A 16975-nucleotide genomic window follows, 5' to 3' on the forward strand; every position below is an offset into this window, starting at 1 on the left:
TCAAGTTGATTTTTTTAAGCGTAGGTATGGTAGGCTTAGCCTAGTACAAAGCAATATGATATAGGTAAGGGTTTGCAGCTATTGGAAGATAGGATCGGCGCCTTTATTTGAATTACACAATGAAGTGTGTCCTTTTAGGCGGTAGGGTTAGAAGATACGAAATGCAAATAGTTAAACTTTGTGAATGACTTTAATAAGGTGATATATTAGGGATAGGTTGAGGTTACTGTGTTCATGTTAACTTTTAGATTGCGATTTACTTATTTCAGGTGTTGTTAATTGCTACAGTTAACGACACTGCATAGGTTTAAAGAACGGGAACTTGCTTTTTTTAAATTAGTGCAACATGACATCAACTAATCTAAGTTGCCCGGACTTCAGTGACTTTAAATGCAATTCAGGAATAGTATTGCCGCTTATCAATGAATCCATTTGGAGTATCGAGTTTCGAGCCATCTTGTATTTGGTTGGATTGTTATGGAGTTTTGTGGCAATCGCATTAGTCGCTGATGCATTCATGTGTGCCATTGAAGTGATCACAAGTCAAACTTCTGAGGTTATTTTCTGCGCAAAATAAATTAAGTTTTAAAAACAATAATTTTCTATGCATAGGTATAAGGCCTATATATCTGTGTTTTGATAATAATTGTACAACTTAAATTTTGGCATTGACTACAAGATATAACTGTTGCATTTGTTGTTACTGACATAATATTTTTATTTCAATCTTCAGGTGAAAGTTGCTAGACCAGATAAGGAAGAAGGATTTGAAATAGTGCAGGTGAGAGTTTGGAATGACACAGTCGCTAATCTCACCTTGATGGCTCTTGGTTCCTCAGCACCAGAGATACTTCTTTCTATAATTGAAATTCTTGGCAATAATTTCAACGCCGGTGAACTTGGGCCAGGTAGTTTTTGCCAGAAGTTGATTTGTAGATTTTCCTTGACATAATCCAGCTCTTCGATTTCTTGATGATTTCATATGAACAATTTTCCTCTTAGGAACCATCGTTGGCTCTGCATCATTCAATCTTCTTATTATTGTTGCGGTTTGTGTTGCTGGAATTCCAAATGGTGACTTTCGACGCATTAAGAGGATAAAAGTTTTTGCTGTGACTGCTGGCTTCTCTATCTTCGCATATGTCTGGCTCTACATTGTGCTGGTTGCGCATACTGAGAATGAGGTAAGTATCAATTTCATTATTTCTTTGTCCACTTTATTTCAGTCTTGCTTTATTAGTCTTCACTGGCCTGATACCTACCTTGCCTGGTTTTCTTTCTGTAAATATTACAATAATTCAGAATTATATATATACAATAGCACTTTACCACAACTCCTTTATATACAACACTTATTTGTTTTAGGTAAATGCATTTCTGAAATTTGTCTCTTGAAATTAAATAACTGCAAAGGCTGGCTACTTATATTACACGTTATGCATATAACGATAACATGCATAGTATCATATATATCGCCTAGTATTTGCTTTATACCACAATCTATATAATCTGGTAAGCATGCGAGTAGTTGCCATTTCCTACATGTATTTATATCAATTATAATTAATATGACTTTTCAGATTGAATTATGGGAGGCCGCAGTGACTTTTGGATTTTTTCCGGTTTTGGTCATAATTGCCTTTGTTGCAGACAAAGAGTATTGCTGTGGGGCAAAAGTGAAAGACCAGCGATTGGAAATTGGTATGAAAAGTTGTTTTATAATTTCACCACTCACTAAGACTGCACTTTTTCCCCAAGTCGTTTACATTTTTCTTTTCTGACACATTGCTGTGTATATGGTTTTATTTATACATGGGTATGGGTGGGTTACTTTGCATGTGATGAAGTTTTGGTATGTTACAGCAAAGCACAGTGTTGGCCGATTCAGAAGTAAGTTTATCACCTAATGGCAATTCCATTGGTACTAGTGATCATATCCTGCGTCAAACATGCCTTTATGTTGTTTACATGAGCTTTTTAAGATTTTGTTTATTTAAAATTTGTTTTGAAAACGTCAGTGACTAATTTTTTTGCTATCTGAGCTGGATTTACACATGTAGCATGTAACGGTTGATAAATTAGTACCTGTATAACAAAATACATCAGAAATTGATTGATTTAAATTTTGATTTTTTGTCTACTGCGGTGACCAGTGTTATAAAGCATGTAGAAAAAAAGGCGTAAGGTTTTCTTAAACTTAACTTTAGATTTTCTTTATGTATATATAATTATATATATGCATATGTTACATATGTATATATATTGTACATACATATTTTTCGGTATATATTGGATCTTTACATCGACAAATCAGTGACACTGTAGGCTATCAGTTTTTTGCAGCAATTTGGCTCGTTAATGCAACCATTTATTAATATTCTATGTGCAGCCATTAAGAAATGGTTTTTGAATTTTATTGTTGATAATAACTGAGCTGCAGTGAATTTTTAAAGTTGGTTTGCAATTTTAGAATTAGGAGATGTTGCTGAGGATACTGCGCTGATGAAGAGGCCAAAAACCGAGCAAGAAAAAATGAAAGACATTGTGCAAACCTTCATGAAATCACTTGACAAGCCAGAAAAATTAAGCGAAGAAGATGCCTCCAACATAGCTGCTTTAAAAATGCAGGTACTTTTGCACAAAGCACTCTGCTATGGACGTTGAGTTCTATGGAGCAGTTCTATGCAGAATGTCACTGTTCCTACTCATCGTTTTGTGACCATTTCCAATACGTAAGAGGATGTTGCTCGTTAAGTGACAGTTTTATCATCGTCACATTATGTCAGTTTGTGTATCATGATTGACATTTCCAGTTTATCAATAAATAGATTAGGGGTTAAGCTTTCCCGGGAGAATAAAATGAGGCCCTAATATAATGAAGAATGAATTTTTCATACCTTTAATCAAAATACATTTTTCTGAATTTATATTCTGTAACACCTTCATCATTAAGTAATTTAATTTATTTTATAATTTAACGTTTCTTAGAAATAATGCTGTAATCAGATTTAGCCCTTACTTCTGTCAGCACCAATGTATTTGTCATGATAGTTTTTATTTTTGTGGAATCACTCACGCAGCGAAAGTACTCAAATATTTTCTAGGTGTCTAAGCATTATTAGTTATTCAAAAAGCTTTGTTGCAATTTTTACAGGAAGAACAACAACACAGTCGCGCCTGGTACAGGGTCCGTGCATCAAGAGATCTATTTGCTGGACAGAGAATCAACCCTCACTTGAGTGACAATCTTCAAAAGGTAAGAAGTTCACTTAAGCTGTCAGATGATTAATGTTGTTTTGTACTTGCAAGATTGTACAAGTCATAAACTTTACCAGTGATTACACTGGAAAATTATATTTGTGGTCGACTGTGTTTTGAATGTTGCTGAATATGTAAGTGTATGGTTTTTACATGATTACTGGTAATTTTATTTTTGTTGTTATGCTGACCAAGTTTGCTTATTATGAACAACAGTTTATGTATTTGCATATTCTACATTTTGCAATATTTCTTTTTACTAAGTTTAGAATGTAATATGGTTTAATGTATTTGGATAAAAAAGCAGAATGTTACTCATGACTTTTATCGAACAACTTATTTTCTTTTACTACTTAATTCGAATTAAAAACATTTTGGCTAACATTTCTGACGATACGATGTGGATGGTGCCATGTCAACCTATTCTGGCTACCTTCCTTGTGCATGATAACTCAAGCAGGAGTGGATTCATTTTAATTTTTAGGATAACGAAGCACATACATCATCATCAGATTAATTTCACGATTACTTTTGGTTAATTTATTATGTGCATGACAATGCAAACGTTTATGGGCTGGTTTTGAATAATTTGCCTGCAATGTGCTGTTAATCGAATTAGTCTTGAGTTAACTGAAACCACAAAGTCCACTGCATTTAATCATACCTGCAAAAATGGGCCCAAATAAAAGTTTGAGTCGCATATAGTAGGTTTCTGTAATAGTGGTTAGCGCAGACTTAAATATAGATACTGGTCATATAATTTAGATAAATTAGGGCTACAGAATTTAATTTGCATTGACCCGATGTGGCAATTTTCAGCAACCCTGTATAAAGATGGTTGCTGGCTATCATTAAAAACATGATTTAGACTTTAAGATACTCAGATGGAGCTTGTCATTGTTTAAAGAATCTCATTATATCCATTTTAAATACAGCTTAAGACTCATAAATACTATTTAAAATAATTTTCAAAGCAATTGTAGAAGGTTGTATTTGATGTAGGCGTATCGCAAAGCTCATTGTATTTGCATTCTTTCATTTACTCACTTATTATTTTTATAATATTCTGCTGATATGAAAGTAAACCTTGTTCTTAATTAAATAAATGCAAACGAAACAAGTGAAATCTAGATTGCACAACGCTCTATTGCAAGATACAAAACGGTGTTTAGTTGATAAATTTGCAATTGAGAGAAGAATGCAAAGATTTTCCGTCTTATGCGTACAACCATTTACTGTGTATGTGTTGACCCATGAATTGCATGCGATTTCTGCACGTATCATGATATACTTATTTTGGCAATATCGGCACTGCATCGTAATTGTTTTCTGATGCACTATTTAGTTAGTACAAATTCTCCTGCAATAGTTAGCCTAAATTCCTGCCTGTTCTGAAGCAATCAACACTCGGTTTTAATTCCAACAGGTGCTTGACGGGGAATCATCTTCACAGGTTTGCATATCTTTATTTATTGATTACCTTACGATAATTATATTAAAACATGCAATATGCGCATGGTCCACGGGCTTAACGGCTATAGAATGTCGCATGATCGGATCATTTAATAAATGTCAAATCAAACAATTGGCAGCACCCAGACTTTTTTGTTTCATGTAAGTTGTGTTTATCGGCATAAATTCGTGTAAGCATCTTACAGTCATCTTCAATTCGACGGTTCTATACTCTTAAATAATTTAAAGCAAAAATATTTTACCACCTTTAGTAAACAAAGCCAAGCCTCGTAGCGCGTCAAGTGTTCAGTTAGTGAACAAAGTTTTATTCGGTTAATCGTGACCATTGTTTATTCTAGTATCGAACTTATATTTACTTTTACTTAAACAAACGACTTTACCTGGTTATGCATTTTGTAAGAAATGCGCCGTTATGCTTGATTAGTTACCTTACCTAGTATGCCTGCTTGCCGTTAAAATGGCTCGACAGCGTCATGGTTTCATTTTCATTGTGTAGTTGTCACTGGGTGCAAACAGCACTTGAACATGGCAAAGCCGAGGCTATCCAAGCATCACTGATCATCTTATTAATTATCAGCACCATTTTAATTGCCTTAGTTAAGAAACCAGGGTGTTTGCACTTCGCAGTACTAATATATACATCTAATGCAGCAGTTCCGGTCGCTAGATTAGAATAAACATGCATGTTATTTTCCTTGAAAGCCTTCTGCAACAAATGCATGCTTTGATGCGCTTAATTACTAACGCCATGCCTATAATGTTCATTACTAACACGATATGACTTTCGGCATTTCTCAACGTTTAGTATTACTTGTAACGGCCCACCGTTAACATACGTTTTGTTCCTTCTTAGTGAACCTATATACTGTATAATGATGTCATAAGCTATACTTAAATATTACTTCGCTTATGGTGGCAATACGATAACCGTATCACGTGATAAAGGTTTAAATTATGTCAAACTCAGTAATACAGGTAATGGCAACGATTTCAGTAATTTCAACCTGAAAGAAATATATTGGCACGATAACCTCATGTATAAGAGGTCAAAATACGTTTAGCTGCACGACACCACTGGATTTGAAAATGGAGCTGTCGGGCTATCGCCGCAGCATCGTCTTGAACTGAACGGAATTCTAGGAACGCCAATCAAGCTTACTTCTGAAATCGAATTCGACGCCGTTTCTTGCTCGGTCATGGAAAATTGTGGTACCGTCAAAATAAGTGTAGTGCGTCGTGGAGACCTGTCAATGCCAGCCAGCGTTGGGTGGGTATATCGGAATTGGTTTCGGTTTGCTTTTGTTTGACTGTGGAGGTTGGGTAATCGAACCGAGGTGTATTTAGTTGGGCGTGCAAGACAAACAGTTTCGCCCAATAAGTAACTAAGAAAAGTGACGAAATTTTGTGAGAAGCTAACACACACCACAATGAACGTTAAATGGCAACGACCTTTTTGTATTTCATTAAGCTGACACATAAAGTTTAAAAGAAAGCTCTTCTCATTCTTGTGTAATTTACGATAGAATTTACTCCCGTCACAAGGCCTGTGAAATACGTTACTAGCAACATGCTGGTTGATATAGTGTTTGCATTTTACGAAATTTACCGCAAGTTGGTTTAGCCGTAAGCATTACGCGAGATGGTTACGTGACCTAAGAAGCCTTTTGTGGCTCACTAAGGTTTCAAAAATTTGTAGATCCTAGTTTCATCAGCAAGATCGGAAGAGTTATTTTGTGCGCCAATCTTTATGTCCATCGTCCAACGAAACTCTTTACCCTGGTCATGAGAGGTTTGGAGGCGAAAATATAAATCATGCATTTTTAATATTTGCAGGTTTGAAACCATAGACGGGACAGCGACAGCATCTGACGACTACGTTGCCGTAAAAGACGTTTTGATATTTGAACCCAAGGTTTGTGTGGCAATAATCTTTCAAATTTTTAAAACAACTTTATTGCGCAGTTCTGTATAAGTATGCTCTACTGCATATTCAATTTTCACAAATTTGTTGTTTGATAAACAGCTTGCTTTTGTGCAACTTAGGTAAGACTTGAGCATAGAATTGGTTTATTATTTTTTGAGCTGTATACCCATTGCTGAGATTATAAAGCCTAATGAGTCGGTTGAAACAGTTTCTCTGAAGCGAATCAAGTTCTTCGAATTTTCCGGTGAACGCAATGAACCGTTTCATGGTACTTTCAGCAAGGTTTCTATTTTCACAAACAGCATTTTCATCCCAACACTGCTGCTTTCAGAGCATTGTAGAAGGATTGTAGATATTTGTAAGGAAAATTAATAGCAATCTTTCGTTGTCTGTACTTATGACACTATACAATGATTACTTCAATGGAAATTGGTTTTCCTAATCAAAGAATCTACAGGCTTGTTATTAAATTGTTCAACGCAATTTTATTAGATCTGAGTAGGGCATATTTCCAGAAATGGAGATTGAAGCTATGCAGATCTAAATTGACGTTGGCAACCTTTCAATAGTTCCATCCGATAGAGAAGCAAAATATGAACTAAAAGCTACAATACAGTCAAGAAGCCCGTGACCTGTCCTGTCCCCATACATTCACTGCGCAAAAAATTTTCTTTTCAAGGCACGCTCATAAAAAATTGTCTGGTGGGTTCAGGCTGGGCCTGCTACTGTACTTTCACTGTAGAACTCTTGCCCTTGGTGCATTTCACTGCTGAGTACTGCGCACCTGTCTGATGTCGTTGTACACACGTCTCCACCATTCGACAATTTCATGAATGGTGCCTTCCGCGACTGGACCCCTGTGTCCCACACCATTGGGGAGGAGATTGCTCCACTCTAAACATTTTCCCTCAGAAAAAAATCTTTCCGCCGCTTAATCCGAAACCCATTTGTCCCGGCCTAACTGCCATTGTTAGAATGCGCTGACAACTCAGTCATCAGTGCAACCTATTGGCCGGATATGCAGTGGAATACGGAGTGCCAGGAAAACTCTGCTAGACTTCGCAATTTTATCCCCAGCGCCGGCCAATTCCACTCAGCTCTCCACAAACCGGGAGCGGTTCACTGCCTCTTGTGAGTGTGATTCATTTCATGTCATGTTCGATTGTTCCATCTACCGTGCCCCACGTGGAGCACACGGTCGGCGTGTTGTAGATGACAACACGACCCAGTGGCTGCTCGGTTCTTGCCTCGACATAACTTTCAATGTGGCCAAGGAACGATGTTTTTCAAACAACGACAAGAGTCAAATTTCGTTTATTTTATTTTTTGTCGTTTTCTGTATAGAACTTAAATTTCTAATGCGTTAAGCTTGAAATTTCGATTTGTAAAGGTTCGTTTCAAAAACAAACTACAGTAGTATGATTCAAAACAACAGCTTGTGAAACAAATGGAAAAACAATTCTTTCTTCAAAAACAACCCTTAAACTTTCTCTCTTCACACGCACATAAACATCATTAATAATTTCATTTTTATGTGCTTCCAGGAAACAAAAAAATACATCGAGATCGAAATTATTGACGACAATGTGTGGGAACCGGACGAGACCTTCTTTGTCAAACTTTCGAAAGTCGACTCCCACAACGGAGTCGACGACGATTACGTTACCCTCGGACACAAGATCATCAACCAAGTGACTATCATAAACGACGATGGTGAGTTAATTATTGAATAGAAGCGGTTCACTCGGCTAACTTTGTGCTTGATTAATGGTCATATATTATGTTATACATTAAGCCAACCTTAGGGGTTTAAGGCATAGATAAGGTAGGAATGTAGGTGATCAAACGTATAACAAAATGTTGAAGTGTTTATAAAAACGTTAGGTTTTTTACTCCGACCTTCAAAAGTGCGGTTAAGGGCTTAAAAAGCCAGCTATAAGCCTACAGGAATTATACGATAATTTCCATTGCGAGCCCACGTTTAACATATTTTCACTTTATACTTTGTTAACTTTGTTGTGATTATGAATTTAAGATCATTTCAGGGTCGAATTTAACGTAAGGACCGAAGCCATTTGGACCTGATCTTAGCTTGGTAAAGCAAATAGCAAATATCGACCCTGTAATAGAATCGTTTGCCCTAAATTGTTGACGTTCTGAACGTCATGTCGTAATCGATTTTGCGATATCGTATCACTTAAATATTTGGTGACCTTCAATTTTAATTAAACGCTCGATTTATTCATGAATCGCCGTTTGTTCCTCACCAAATCTGTCAGTTACTAACATGTAGCGAAACAACGCAATTTTGTTAGTGATATTTTGCGCTTAATAATTTACATATGGTATTTTTATAATTGGTTACTACTTGTGATTGAAGCGATGTTGCGATAACATTTTCTCCGCATACCGGTACATAACCGTTAACTTGTTAAACGAACCAACCTACTGTTTGCACATAGTTTACTCTGAGTAAAAGCAACAAAGCTAACCATTGGCTACGAATATTTACTTTATAAAAGTTACGACTCCTACAATGTCTTTAATCTACAACCGGTGTTTCTACGAAGTCTGTTCAACAGAAAATCGAAGTTTATGGTTTTTACAGAACCGGGCACAATCGAATTCACCAAGCCAAGCTACTTAGTGAAGGAAAGTGTAGGGAATGCATATTTTCCCTTGCAGAGAACGAACGGAGCGGATGGCGTGGTAGAAGTCGTTTGGAGGTATTTGTGTCTTTATCAAACAAGCAAAACACGCGTTGCCGTGATTCAATTTTATTCGTCAAAATGACATTAAAAATTAATCGGTACTGATTTCGTTTTGGACGGTTGCATGCTGTGAAAAAGGCGTTGGCAACATTTATTTTCGACACAGGTTATTTGTTGACTTATTTCGCATAACCACGCCGTATGATCGTCATGAACACGAAATACGTTTTCAATTACATGGGATTGTTTGCATAGGCAACTTACCCAACGTTCTACGCCTTCTACGGCATAAGCTAGGTACTAATTGGTAGGTTCAAAGAAGTCAGAAATACGCCTAATTGCTGGAATCTTTGAGTGCGCTTTCTCACAATTCTGTTCCCATGCTTTTTGGACAATGAAAATTCCAAACATTGCGAGAGAATTAAGGGGTCGCTCTCTGATTATAATAGATATCGTAACCTTATGTGAAATCTAATTTGGAGCTTTCTTTAAAAAAAGTGTATTGTTTGGAATATTTCGCTTGGTGAATGTTGTACTTCTCACAAATGAGCCTTCTTGGCGTAGCTAAGCCGCGGCAAGGCGGGCATTGTTAACCTTTAGAATCGTTCATTATTTGTAAAGCTTTATTGGGCACTTAATTCATTAACTAAGAGCAAACAAAGCGTCTCGCATACGTCTCCCAGAAATAATACTCTGCTAGTCTGCCCGTAGGCTGCCAAAGAGTTGACGCAAATGCAGTCACGTACGACGTACGTGCGCATTACGTAATTTGGATTTGGGACGATTTATCACCAAACACCGGTGTTAGTAGTCATGCGTCCAGCATGAACCTTTAGTACTGCCATTATTTCAATAGAAAAATGTGGCTCGTTCGAAGCCTTGTATGAGGTTAAATCTTATAGACAACCTTTTGTGGCAGTTATTACGTGTTAACATTCATCTCATGGATATTTATCTATTAATATATCGCAACCGCAACCGACCTGATATAGTTCGCAAAATTCAACGTTTTGCTACTTTCCGCAAACCAAACCGCCTATTTTTTAACGGTAAGCTAGGCTTTCTACATGTTATAAAATAATCCCAAGCAAATTTTTTGCTTTTTGTATGTTACAGAACTACCGATTTGAATGCAAAGGAAGGTGTCCATTACGCTGGCAAGGAAGGCAAAGTCACGTTTGAACACGGTGAAGACGTGAAGAACATAGAACTACAGATCATTAATGACCATGAAACGAAAAAGGACGAAAACTTTCAGGTAGTTTGCGACTTGTTCGTCAAAATAAAAAGAGAAATTTTAGTAAAAGCACACGAAAATTCTTTGTATGAAACCATGCAGTAAGTATGTAAAAGGGCGCGGTATTTTCTATTACAAGTTGTAGTCTGCAACCTGCAATTCCACCCCCTTTAAAAATTGAATAACAAGTTCACACTATTTCTATATCGTCGTTCCACTTGAAGCTCTTACATCCCGCGCTGTGATACTCAGCTTGCGTTCCATATATGTCATGATTCCATGAATAATTAACATTTGTATAATGACGGTGGATTTCTCGTTTTACAATTGACGTCAAGAACCCAGGAGTTGATTTCGTCGACGCAGGATGTTGTGTAGGCGCTTATTATAGGGCGATGTTAACGTACGCGACTCGATATTGGCAATACAATTTGCGGGAGTAAGGTTTTCTTGTGCCATAATGAAAGTTTAATTCTATGGAGACCGCATACATACACATGGTTTTAAGTTGGAAATAAATAGCTGCTTTAGGGTTTTGCTTATTCCGAGTGACCTTTTGAATAATTAAAGATCTGTGGAAGGTTTTAAGACGTAATTTGTCTAAATCTTTTGACAGATTACACTCATCTCGGCGTCCGGAGGTGCTTCATTGGGCCATACCCAGAAGACAGTGGTAACCGTTGTTGGAGACGACGGTAGGTCCCATCGCTCTCATTTGCACTTTTGTGTTTTTCTTTGGAAGGCTTACCCAGTAAAGTACCATTTGCGGGACCAGATCGCTTTGCTTTGATGAAAAGTTCTGCTGTTTAGGGCAGACCGTTTTCTAACAATGCTGAAGAGCAGACAAAACGTTCAGTTATTGGCAATAGCCGAAAAACGATTTGGAAATGCTTACCAACGTCTTTCTCCATTCAGGAAGCCTCATTAGATGCGCATTTCGGGCATAGAAATTACTCATTAGCTCGAACGTAGAGCCACGATCCCGATCAAAATAGGTAATCGATCTCATTTACGTGTTCCGATACGTACAATGTTCGAAGTGGTATCATTTCTTAAAGGTCCTTCATCTTGAAAATGGGTGTCACGTATCGATTAACCACGTTTTCGGATGCATTTCGGCGCAAGCAAACACGCATTCTAAAATTAGTTGTTTTTTTTAATGACAAAACGCCCATCTTATCTATTGCCCCAGCTCTTTGTTCTTATGTCCTTTTAGAATGTGATTACGTTCACATTAAGATTTATGTCTGGTTCCGCAGTTCATTTATTGCGCTCATATTCTTTATCCTCTACAAGTTAACTTTCGTGGGATTGTGTTGCTGGGAACTTTACGCTTTATGTGGTTTAACTGGGTAAGGTATTTGTCTCTTCGCTGTCCAAGCAACAGACTGTTTTTATTATGGTCAGTGCACAAATAAACGTGGCTGGCGCTATTGGTACGTGTCGTTCGGTTTTCATGCGCCTATTTTTGTTAAAGCTTTTCCTCACAATACCCTTTACCTCATTTCTGCTATAGCGCGACGTGGAAGACGACGTAGTTTGTTTGTTGTAACTCAGCTGGTGGTATTTTTTGTGTTGCTTGCGAACATTAGAGATGCATTTTTATGTGACATTTTATCATTTTCTCTCCGTTTGCCTGGGAAATTACCAATTATTTTAGAAAACTTCTGCCTACTTTGGGTGCACGCTTTGCAATGAAATTTTGCTCTACTCTCGTTTTCTTCAGCTTCGGCAACTAACGCATATAAATTTTTCATTATTATTGTGAAAAACAAAAATATTAAACCAATATAGCACAAAATTCAAACATTTAGCGCGAAAATGTTAGTATAGGCTACACAATTACACATACTGTAATAATCACGCAAAATCATGTTGTATTAGCAGAACTATCGCGTGGGCCGAGAAGGTTGAAAACATTTAACCTACTGTTTGTCGTCACCCTTGCGTTTGTTCTGCGAACGAGTCATAACTTTCGACACTTTGATCCCATGTTCCATAAATTGAATAAATCAACTCGCTAGTGAAACCGCAGAAAACCCATTAGTGTCAATTAAGCAGATTAAGTGATGACGTCATGCACTTCGTTGGCAGAGTTCGATGGCCTCGTGCGCCGCGTGGTTGCCAAAACCCATCTGAAGTTGCAAAAGATGAAACTGGGATCACAATCCTGGGCTGACCAGTTTACTCAAGCCATGTGCGTCAACGGTGGAGATATCGAGAACGCGACCCCCGGCGATTACATCATGCATTTTTTGTCCTTTGGATTCAAGGTTAGTGATCAGATTTTGCTGGTACTTGGTTTTAATTAACTCGTTGCTTTGATTTGGTTATTTTATTATATATATTCCATGTGCTCTTAACGATCAGTGGTTTCGGTATAATACATGCAGAAATCATAATACGAGAAATTTGTTAGGATTTTCATAAACGTATGTTGTGAAAGACTTGCTTTTTTATAAACAGTGCCGCTGCAGCAAATTCTGATCGATCACATGACGTTTGCACAGATATAGTGGAAGTGTTACCGACAAAACGATACATTCAGCAACTAAAACAACATTTAACCAATTACAGTCACCAGTATACTTCTCATTCAGCATATAATAAACATATACGCCCGTTTAAGGTTGATAATGCATTTTGACACAGGTTATTGTAGCGTTCGTGCCTCCGCCAAGCATCTGGAACGGTTGGGCTTGTTTTGCCGGCGCCCTCTTCCTACTCATCGGGCTAACTGCAGTGGTTGGAGACTTGGCCACTATCTTTGGCTGCCTCATTGGCCTTGAGGTGAGCGCGGAACTTGCCGAATATTTGAACATATCTGATATTTGACTTCAGATTAGAACTCAAATCCAGAGAAGAACACTCGATATTTCGATTGTTTTGTTGGTGGTTACAGGCGTTAGTATTATTGTGAACGGATTGATATTAATTTACATCAAAGGGAATATTTTTTAAGAACAGTTTCACTTTGTAGCGTTTGACATGTGCCAAAAACGCGGAAACATTTACTGGCACAAGTAAATATCAGTGACGCGCCGTAGATTTTGTGCTATATTTCATGTGGGTTATATATTAAACGTTGTGTATGCATATGTCTTAGTAACTATGCTAGCTATGTTTGCCAAAGTTTTTGAATTTATAGTTGTATGCCTACACTGTGCAAAAAAGTTTTGCTTTGCACCTGTTTGAACAGTGATGGCGGCTTGAAACTAATTCTAACGTCAGAAGAGGTCATAGACAGCAGTTAAAGTATTGTTGCGATGGTAAAAGACGTTTTAGATGTATTGTCACCGCCTGAGATACAGAAAAAGACAAATGTGAATATTCCTTGAAAATAATTAGAGAAAAGTAAATGCTGTGAATCCTTGCTGGTGTTACTGTCGAATAACAATTGTTTTTATTTTTTGAAATTATTTTCGTGCTTTTCTGAGATTCAGTTTTGTCGTTCAGCCAACTGTGACTGCGATCACGCTTGTCGCCTTGGGAACGTCTCTTCCTGATCTATTTGCGAGTAAGACGGCGGCGACGCAAGAACGTTACGCTGACAACTGCATCGGAAATGTTACCGGAAGCAACAGCGTTAACGTTTTCCTTGGACTTGGTATTTCTTGGCTCATGGGCACCATCTACCACAAGACAGTTTACGTAAGAGCTCGGCTTCAACTGTTGTTGATTTTTATGAACTTAGTTTGAAAAAGTTACGTTTCTCTAACGTGTCCTTAAACTATTTTTAACACGCATTACGTGCATTTTAGGGAACGAATTTCCCGGTAGATTCGGGCTCGCTTGCCTTTAGCGTGGCTTTATACTCCATCTGTGCTGTTCTATGCGTTGTTACCTTGATGGCTCGTCGTTACATCCCGGCCCTGGGCAAGTGTGAATTGGGCGGGCCCGTAGGTCCGAAGTGGGCTACCGCCGGCTTCTTCACGTTGCTGTGGATACTTTACGTTGTCCTGTCGGCTCTGCAGACTTACAACATCATAGCGGGTTTTTGATCTCATCAATTCTACGAATAAAATTGTAGGGCACCACGTGCGATCTAATCGAAGTCTTGCTCGGAAGTAGCTGAACTGCATGTTCCACTGAAAACAAACTTCGTGCGTGAAAAGTGATTCATATTGGGCCGTGTTTGTTTTTTTTTTTCATTAACACATTTTTATATCAAAGCCTATTTTTAATCTAACTGTGTTATATCAACTCTATGAATTGTTTGCAAAATGTGTGCTGTTTAAAGGTAGGCCTAATTATGTCTGAACTACAGGTACAATACCTACATAATCGAAGTTTTTGTGTGAGTTCGGGTTTTCAATTCATTTGTTCAAAAAGTGTTTCAACTAAACTTAAATTAACGAAATTAATTAAGAATTACATTTTGGTTATCGTTGTCCAAACGCAAATTATTAGCATTTATATTAACTGTATAGTGGTAAATTATGTAGTGTTTCATGTAATCGTTTTAACGCCAAACGGTTGATATCATGCGTCCATTCGACGTTATCGCAACAGTAACGTTTTGTTGGTGCTGGTCACAGAGGTCCCGAGCCTACACGCCCCGTGGACGATATTTTGCGGGCTGCAGTGCCCTAGTGGTTGACGACAAATCTATTTAAACAAACATGCTGAATAACTGGTGAGAAAAAGAAGTTGTTGGCTCGGGTCGGATACGAATGCTTCAGCATCATTTTGATTTTCCGGCCGTTCTTCCAGAAAGGTTTGGGGAATTGCTATACACAACAGCACGACATTTTTATACATTCGAAGTAGTTAGCAATGTCCCATCACATTCTTGTTACCGTTTCAATTTTTTGTGTTTTTAGTTGCGCTAGACTACTTTAATCACCTATAGCTCCATCCCTAAGCTCTTTTCAAGAGCCAGGGGCAGTAATTTGCACTTTATCTGAATAAACAATGATATGAGTTAAGCGAAGTTATTAGAGAGAAACAAACAAGCAAAAAATGTGTAGTGAAGAGAGGGAACCTTTTTAATGCTACCTTTTTTCTGTCAAAGTTGGAATGTTTTACCTACCTTTACTAAAAAGATTGTTATACAACAGTGCGCAATTTGAGGATATAACTGTAACCTCCAACACAAGTAGGCCTATAGTTGCCAAACCAGAAAACCTGTCGTTTCTTTGTTTATTGGGGTCTTATGTCACATTTTAACAAACCTTGTTGGATTGTTTAATTTTAATACAACTGTTTTCTGTTAGTACGAAGCTTTGAGATACGGGTATCGATTTGTTCAAATTTCATGAATAATTTATCCAACCAGAAACTCTGATAGGCCTATGCAAATATCATGTGTTAACTTACAAGGAAGCCACTTGATAAAACTAATCCAAGACATTCTTCGATGTGACGTTCCTTTAATTTTTATAGAATTAACGTGCGATTGGTATTTCACACGGAATAGGTTTTGGCAAAACGTACAAGTCCAACCAAACCTGGATTGCTTACGTCGTTTTTGGTGATTTTTTAAGGTCGAATTCTCGGGAACACATCGATAGGCCTATATACCCACATGGAAAATCTGAAATGATCACATCAAACAAGTGAGAGCAGGTTAAAACCAGAGACTTGTTTGAGCCGTTGGATTGGCTTGGGTATTACAGTAATACTAATAACCTATTGAATAAAATTGCCAAGATCAACAAGAAAACAAAAAGTATTGGAATAACATCAACAACATAATTAGTCAAACTTAAAAAAATACAAGAACAAATTTCTATTTCAACGGAATTATTCAGGTCGTTTCGAGGTTATACCGGGATGCAGGAATAGGGGTTTTATTTTGTTACTGCAGTAACATAAAAACGGAAGTGACTACTTCACCGTAAGCAGTTGCTAAAGATAGGTTGTTCGGTAAAAGGAAGGACTATGTATAAAGTTGATTTTAGCTATTTGGGGTTTGATTGGAACTAGATTTAGACTGGAAGGGAAGATTTCGGTTAGGTTTAGATTACTACCTTGTAGCAGTCAAGTTAGGTTAACAAAAAAACGTAAAAATAGTGTATGTTCAGCCTATATACCGTATCAAGGTATCTACACGTCCTTGCCCTGCCCGGTAATTTTACGTCGGGTTATGCAGTATCAAGACCAATTATATTTGTTATTTCTAGTAACTTTTCGTGGATTTTACTATAGAATGTTTATGAATGGATTTTTACTTACTGGCGTTACCAAAGTTTTTATAACTAGCCAATTATCTTGATTGTATTTTTCGCTAAACCCAGAAGTATTACATTCATATTCTACAATCTACATGTTAATTGCCAATTTTCATGCTGTATTGTCCTTTTTTCCTATATCCGACAATACGCTTATACGAAATTAATCGAGAAACAAAAATATACTATTTTCACAAGT

The 16975-nt window shown here is 37.4% G+C and overlaps 1 protein-coding gene across 2 annotated transcripts; it reads left to right on the forward strand.

Annotated features, from left to right (window-relative positions):
- The first annotated feature begins 253 nt into the window (after positions 1-253).
- On the forward strand, positions 254-15531 carry LOC143459873 (sodium/calcium exchanger 1-like). 2 transcript variants are annotated; one of them, XM_076957180.1, is made up of 17 exons: positions 254-556; positions 734-908; positions 1003-1184; positions 1581-1701; positions 2471-2628; positions 3155-3256; positions 4685-4711; positions 5793-5998; positions 6565-6643; positions 8200-8368; positions 9264-9381; positions 10483-10624; positions 11220-11298; positions 12698-12876; positions 13256-13393; positions 14060-14254; positions 14365-15531. In XM_076957180.1, the coding sequence occupies exons 1-17, from the start codon at positions 347-349 to the stop codon at positions 14602-14604; spliced, it is 2520 nt and encodes an 839-aa protein (XP_076813295.1). In that variant the 5' UTR covers positions 254-346; the 3' UTR covers positions 14605-15531. The 2 variants fall into 2 exon arrangements, with proteins under 2 accessions (XP_076813295.1, XP_076813296.1); XM_076957181.1 differs by lacking the exon at positions 4685-4711.
- Positions 15532-16975: the final 1444 nt, after the last annotated feature.

Source organism: Clavelina lepadiformis, chromosome 5, assembly GCF_947623445.1.
Source record: "Clavelina lepadiformis chromosome 5, kaClaLepa1.1, whole genome shotgun sequence".
Classification (NCBI taxonomy): Eukaryota; Metazoa; Chordata; class Ascidiacea; order Aplousobranchia; family Clavelinidae; genus Clavelina; species Clavelina lepadiformis.

Coding starts and splice junctions, on each gene's coding strand:
- LOC143459873 (XM_076957180.1), top strand. CDS start 347: ATGACATCAACTAATCTAAGTTGCCCGGACTTCAGTGACTTTAAATGC. Junction 1,185..1,580: donor TTGCGCATACTGAGAATGAG/GTAAGTATCAAT, acceptor ATGACTTTTCAG/ATTGAATTATGGGAGGCCGC. Junction 5,999..6,564: donor TCAATGCCAGCCAGCGTTGG/GTGGGTATATCG, acceptor TAATATTTGCAG/GTTTGAAACCATAGACGGGA.